General features: G+C 37.7%; 1 protein-coding gene across 1 annotated transcript in view; it reads right to left on the bottom strand.

Annotated features, from left to right (window-relative positions):
• Positions 1 to 4,077, bottom strand: part of CLIP4 (CAP-Gly domain containing linker protein family member 4) — a gene marked incomplete at both ends in the record, with an annotated part of 73,598 nt that extends 69,521 nt beyond the window's left edge. Inside the window, one exon of the mRNA XM_080711864.1 lies at positions 3,945 to 4,077. Within this exon, the coding sequence (XP_080567990.1) occupies positions 3,945 to 4,077 (133 nt within the window). The remainder of the gene's footprint in view (positions 1 to 3,944) is intronic.
• Positions 4,078 to 7,400: the final 3,323 nt, after the last annotated feature.

The raw sequence follows: 7,400 nt of genomic DNA, 5'->3' as shown, positions 1-7,400 counted from the left end.
ATGCATCTCAACTGGAGCCTGGGACTGCTTTCCTAAAAAGCTGCCTGGGGCCAGTGCTGCTAGACCAAGGACCACATCTGGGTGGTAAAGACCTAGAAAGTAAATGTAAGAGAAATAAGCAAGAACTCTTGAGCAAAGAATAATAGGGGGGCCGATTACTGTCTCAATACCAAAGCATATAACAATGTTTTAGCAATTAAATATATGCAAATGGTAAAATAGTTGATGGCTAATTTAAATAATGATGATAACATTATATTTATTAGTGCTTTGACATACTTATTAAGTAAGCACCAAGGACTGTTCTATCAACTTTATGTACCTTACTTGTTTAATCCTCACCATATGAGGTAGGTACTATTATCATTCTCACTTTATTGAAGAAGAAACAAAGGGACAGCAAAAATAACCAATTTGCCCACAATCACATAACTCTGAAGTGCCTACGTCTGGATTAAAGCCAGAATGACCCCTCATCTAAATCCTTGTGCTATAATAAAATATATTAATATACGTAACCACATTAAAAACTGGTTTTGGGGGGGTTGGTACTGGGGATTGAACCCCGGGGCATTCTGCCTACGAGCTACACTTCCAGCCCTATTTAATTTTTAGTTTGGAACGGGGTCTCACGAAGTTGTGGAGGGCCTCACTAAATTGCTAAGGCTGTCCTTGAACCTGCCATCCTCCTGTCTTACTTAGCCTTCCAAGTACTGGAATTGCAGGTGTGAGCCACTGTGCCCAGCCACGTTCAAGCTTTAAACTTCCATGGGGGGTGGGGAGGGGTTAACCAAAAGAAAGTGGAGTGAAGGAAAAAATGGGGATGATATCTGCTTCAAGTCAAAACAGAGTAACAGAGAACGAGTCGGCACTTCCATTTGAACAACCAAAACACCGAAGGAAAGAGCAATGGTGTTCAAGACACTGGGCATGAGCAATGAAAGACAGTGACCTGGAGAGACAGGTACAAACAGTGAGTCCACAACTGCCCCCAGGCCTCTGAGCTGGGGAGAGTCTTCAGGTCACAGTTCAGGGAAGGAAACCAAGAAAATGCCCCAGAGACTGGGCTGAGGGTTCAGGGAAATCAAGGCAGATACCAGTCCCAGGGTAGAGCAGCAGAGAGGAGAGAAGGGTACCGCACAAGAACCCCAGAGATCTGCAGAGACACCTCCCCGAGTATTTAGCATGTGCTTGTGACACAAAAGAAACCACCAAGAAGGATTACAGGGATTAGTGCCTATGCCTACCAGAAAGACTGAAAAACATCCTCATGATTTAGAAGGCACTGTGTACTCAGTAGTGGGTAAGAATCAGCCCCAGACAAAACTCAAAAATACATACGAGCCGGGTATAGTGGAATAGGCTTGTAATCCCAGCACTTGGAAAGCTGACAGGAATACTGCAGGTCTGTGGCCAGCCATTTCAAAATAAAGAATAAAAAATAGAACTGGGGGTGTAGCTAAGAGGTAGAATGCCCCTGGGTTCCTGCCCCAGTACTATCAAAAGTAAGAGGGGGAGGGCATTACCAAACTTGTAAGAAAAGAGGAACACATGAGTTATAATCAGAGAAATACAAATCAAAACAGACCTACAGTTGATACAGATATTAGAATAGAAAAGGACAATACAAGTCGTAATAACTGTATTCCAAATGCCAAAGGTTTAGTCGAGGCATGAATGACATACATTTAAAAGAGCCCAAGTCAGTCAGGCATGGTGGCACACATGTTATCCCAGTACTTGGGAGGCTGGGACAGGAGGGTCGCAGGCTTGAGGGCAGTCTCAGCAATTTAACAAGACTCTTAGCAACTTCATGATACCCTGTTTCAAAATAAAATAAGACTGCAGGTCTAGCTCAGAGGTAGAATTCTCCTGGATTCTATCCCTAGTACCAAAAATAATGTAAATAAAAATTTTAAAAGGCCCAAATCAAACTTAAGAATGAAACTCTATTTGAGATTAAAACAACTACCAACCAAGAATTTTATGCCCCCAAAATTTATTTTTTTTAAAGAAAAGTAAAATGAGAATGTTTTCAGACATAAAACATCTAGGGAAGATTCACTGCTGGCAGACCTACATTATGAGAAGCTAAAGGAGGTCCTTTAGGCAAAGAAACAGGTCTCCACAAGGCACAGACAGTGCACACTGGCCACAAACTACAATTAAGCATTGCCTATATTCTAAGAATGACAGACTTAGACTGTCATAAACCTAGAGTTCAGCTTTTCCTCCTCACCTCCCAGTATAGAAATTCCACCTACAGAATATCTTTTAGATAACCATTCCACCCCTTGTCTATCTTTAATAGTAGAAAGCTACCAAAATAGTCAAGTTCATTGTTCTATGTTTGAAACAGTTAGGTTTATTCAAGATATTAATTTGCTCTTGGAAAATTTTGTTTTTACAAAAGTTAGTCTAGAATTCTTTTTTCATTTTATTAAGATAATTTTCTATGTTTTTATATTTAAATCAATATGGTTTTTTGCACTTAATATTTACAAAGAACTAGCTTAAAAGGTTGTGTTTTAGCAAGATAATCTCTTATTTTTACTGTGATTACCTAGCAAGTGGCATCTTAGCAAGATCAGGGCTTAAATGTCTGTATTTTACACCTGTTTAATGATTACTTTGTAGCTCAAGTGAAATGAACAACTATAATTTGGGGTTACTATATTTGACACCCAATATATATGTGACCAGAGATGTGTACATATCTGAGAGCTAAATATGCTGTTTATCTAGGTTCATCTAAATGTTTCATAAGAGCTTTATAAAGGTATATGGGTTTTATATATGTGCAAGCTAACCAATAAATTATCTCTTTATGCAATGTGTATTGTATTTGTATAGGTTACTAAAACTTCTGACATCTATGTTTTGTATAATTTAGAAATTCTTCATTAAGACCTAGTTTACATCTGTTTGCTTTAAATAAATGTTTTATTATTGTATAAGAGAAAAAAAAAAAAGCTTTCATTGTGGCACATGCCTATAATCCCAGTACTTGGCTTGGAAGGCTGAGACAGGAGGATTGTAGGTTTGAAGCCAGCCTCAATAACTTAGTGAGGCTCTTGGCAACTTAGCAAGACCCTGTTTCTGGTATAAAAAATATACAGGGCTGGGGGTGTAGCTCAGATATAGATCAGAGGTAGAATGCCCCTGGGTTCCATCCCTAGCAACACACACACACACACACACACACACACACACACACACATTTTAGTTGCTACTAGTTTGATACACGGAACAAACTAGAGTAAAAAAAAAACACAAATTCACTACCAACAATTCTGTATCTACTATTATTTGAAATTTACATTATCCCTACCTCCAAAGATAGTTTGAAACGGTGATTCAATATTTTCCTGAAAAACTCTAAGTTCAAAATATAACAGTCCTATCAAATTAATCTCCTAATTTTCATTTATTCATATATCAAGTGATAAAATATAATCCTGGGGAAATGAATCAAAATCCACAAAAACTAGAACACTTCAAAATTGACAGTTCACAGAGGAAACTTAAATGGACTGATTTAAAGGGAACCAATCTCATTCCACAATCCAAGGAAGGGTCTTTTACAACTTTTTCTTAAGTACTTTTTAGCAAGTCAGTATATTTAACTAAAATAAATACATCAATAGCAGAAGAATGCTCGATGTCTAAGCACCATTACATTCTAAAAATAAAATCCTCTAAAATCCATCATGTGCTTAAAATTAACGTTTTTACATAATAAAAATGCTGACAGCGGAAATAAAGCATTTAGCTTAAGAGGCAGAAAATGCAATAAGCAATTGTATTTTGAAAAAGGAAAAGTTTAGCAATTTTGTAAAAACCATAGGAAATGTTTTCAGAATAAAAATTATGAGTGCAAAGAGTACATAAGACAAAGGTCTAGTTACCAGTCCATAGAAAATCAACATGACTCTTTTACATACCACAGTCTGATGGCATTGGTGCTGCAGAAATGGAAAAGATGACTGGTGTATCCGAACCTGAAAATAAAAATGGGTATCTTCCAATCAAAGGATTTCCTTCTAATGGAAAATCTGGAAGGTCTTCTATGGTCATCTTCTAGAAAGCTACCTATAATGAGAAAGGGAGGGGGAAAACATTTGTATGTTATTTGTGTGCAACTTAGAATGATTGCCTTTAAACACAAAAATTCCTAAAGTTCTTCTAACGTCTAATCTACTGACATTTTCAACTCTTTTGTGACAGGAAAAAAAATTCTCTTAACAAACAGTTGTTTAAACACATATATTGCTTCACGGTGCTTCTTACACAGTCAGCAGCACATATAATCTCTTTAGACAAAGCTCAGAAGTAATAAACTATAACAGGTGAAAACATTTCTTTCCCAATAATAGTTTTAAAAAGGTTTAAAATGCCCAGTGTGCGCTGTGGCGCACACTTGTAATCCCAGTACCTGGGAGGCTGAGACAGGAGGATCACAGGTTCGCAGTCAGCCTCAGCAACTTGTGAGGCCCTCTGCAACTTAGTGAGACCCTGTTTTAAAATAAAAATAAAACAGGGCTGGGGATGTAGCTCAGAGGTAGAATACCCCTGGGTTCTTTCTCTGCTTTCTACGTCATTTCTGAGATGTAAACTAATATATTCTAATTTGCAGAAAATTTATTCTAAGCACTCATGTTTTCCCAGTACCAAAAAAAAAAAAAAAAAGCTGAGTTTTCTCTTATATGCCCAAACTATTAGGAATTAGGAATATTAGAGGGACTCCAGATAATGGAGGGGAAACCTCAGCAAAGCTAGAATGGAAGGGCAAGAGAAGAAGGCTGAGGTTGATTAATGGAGGCGCTACATCCGGATATGTGTAAAAGTATGAACGTAGCATGGTTAACCTGGACACTCATTGTTGGGGGGAGGGGCGGGGGGTGGGGGAGGGCACCAAGCACAGTCTGAATGTATGCCATTCTCAATATGATCCACATAAAAATTTTTAAAAATGTTAAAAATAAATATACAAAAATAAGATTAAAAAAAAAAAGCTGAACTAATCTAATGGGTGACCCCTCTGACTCACAAACAAGGACATGTTATTCCTGTAGCTGGATCTTTAACTCCCCGTAATGCTGACTCGGGTGAGATCATGTTTCATCCAGCAGCTTGTGCTATGTGCTTATCACTTGAAAATAACCTACTTTAGAATGTTTCTACTATTTTATGATATCCCAGAAAAGTCACTGGAAATTAATTAGGTCACTCTCACAAAAGCAAGAGCTTACTGAGATTCTTTCGCTGAACAATGTACTGGGGCCTATTTATTCTTTTCAAACAGAAGATGTAAGGCCATGCCTTTTAAACCGTATCACTTAATATTACCTCTTTTTCCTGGAAAACATGAGTGCTTAGAATAAATGTTCTGCAAATTAGAATATGTTAGCCTACATCTCAGAAATGACGTAGAAAGCAGAGAAAGAACACACATGACCCTTCACTTTCTGTGACTGGCTGAGCTCACTTAACAGAATGTTCTCCAGGTCCTTCTATTTTCTTACAAAAATGTCTTAATTTGGAGTTTTGTTTTATTTTTGTTTTTCTGGTTTGTTTTGTTTGCTGAGTAGAATCCTGCTGTGTGAACATTCCATAAATTTGTAATCCATTCATCTGTTGACTGGCACCTAGGTTGTTCCTATAATCTGGCTATTGTGAATTGTGCTGCCATGGACATGGGTATGCATAGGTTACTGTAGTTCTTGGTTTCAACTCCTTTGGAAAGATACCCAGGAGTGGTAGAACCAGGTCATATGGTGGGTCCATTTCCAGTTTTCTAGGGAACCTCCACACTGATTTCCATAGCAGCTGAACTGATTTGTAATCCCGCCAATGATGTAGAAGAATTCTAATTTCCCCACATCTTCGCTGACATTTATTACTTTTTTACCTCTTGATGACTGACACTCTGTAGGGGTAGCCAGTCACAGAAGGTGAAGGGTCATATGTGTACCCTGATATGTGGAACCTAGGGAGCGATGGCGATGCCACAGGGACTCCAGATAATGGAGACGAAACCCCAGTGGAGCCAGGGAGGTGGTCTAAGGGAAGGGGAGAGGAAGAGTGAGGTTCACTGAAGGAATTACTACCATCAACTATGTGTACAAATATTAAAATGCCAATGGCAATCTCAGTACTCTGTATGGGGAAGAGGGAAGTTGGGGAGGCATCTGTGGGCGGCACCAAGTGCTATGATTATGTATGTCACTGTCAACATGTTTTACACTATGATGTGAGATTATACGCACCAATAAAAGCAAATAAAAAGAAAACAGAGAAACGGCTAAGTAGAACTAATCTATGAAGCTAAAAATTTTAGTTTCTTTTACATCAGATCTATAAAGTCTGAAATATCTTGAACCTTTATGTATATTTTAAGTATAAGCATAAAGTCCTAAGACCCAAATGAAAATTTTAGATTATTTTCAGCAGAAAGAAATGAGAAAAAAAATAGTTAACTGATAGTCCAATCTAGAATCCAATAATGCCATGCTAGATATTCCATTATACTTGGTTAACCAATGTTATATTACCTTAATCATCTTTACCATTCCACCTCTCTCCAAGAAAAGTACCACCTCTGTGAATTAACTGGTTTCTTTCCAAAGTGATTGATTCCTATGTTTTCTCAATATCCACAGGAACTGGTAAGAATAGGATGTTTTCCTTCTCCTCAAGGAGCATGTGCTTCCATGTACAGGAACATATATTACTCTAATCCAGTTGTTACTATTTTAAAGGTATCCAGACTTTCTTAGATGTCTTAATTACTTGCTGCAACCAAACTCTGAATCATTTTGCCAGTAACCTTGCAACATAAATAGGAAAATGACAAGGTCAAGGCACTGGTGTTAGACAGCAGTGTTGACCATCCTCAAATACAAACGTTGAACAGCAAGAGACACCATAGAGACAGATTTGCTTCACATTTTAGCTTCTCGTGGACTCTGAATTTCTAACTTTTTGGCCTCTGCTTGTTTGGCAATAAGTTTGGGGAAATATTCACAGGGTGTTAGGCTTCCTTTAAAAGTAAAGAGCAGAAACAAAGTTTATTAAATATCTATTGAGGAACCACTACAACAGGTACTATATATCCTAGATGTTTCTGATATTGCAACAATGAGTAACAGGTGGCCCATGCATGTGAGGTAGTTTATAATCTGCTAGAAAAATGAAATTCCACTGCTATCAATAGATATACAACAGAATGAGATGTCTACCATAAATACCAAAAAACATTTGCTATAATCACACTTTGGGACAGAGACCTTTTTTATACTCTAATTCTTAAGAAAAGTGATGAAACAGTCTTCTTTCTGAGTCAGTTAAAAGGAGCCACCAAATGACTTCCATTCCAAAGGGTGGACTCCTCAATTAAA

The sequence above is a fragment of the Muscardinus avellanarius genome (genome assembly GCF_963383645.1).
Source record: "Muscardinus avellanarius genome assembly, chromosome: 15".
NCBI lineage: Eukaryota > Metazoa > Chordata > Mammalia > Rodentia > Gliridae > Muscardinus > Muscardinus avellanarius.
Note: the sequence above shows the minus strand (reverse complement) of the source record. Positions and strands in the feature narration are given on the sequence as shown.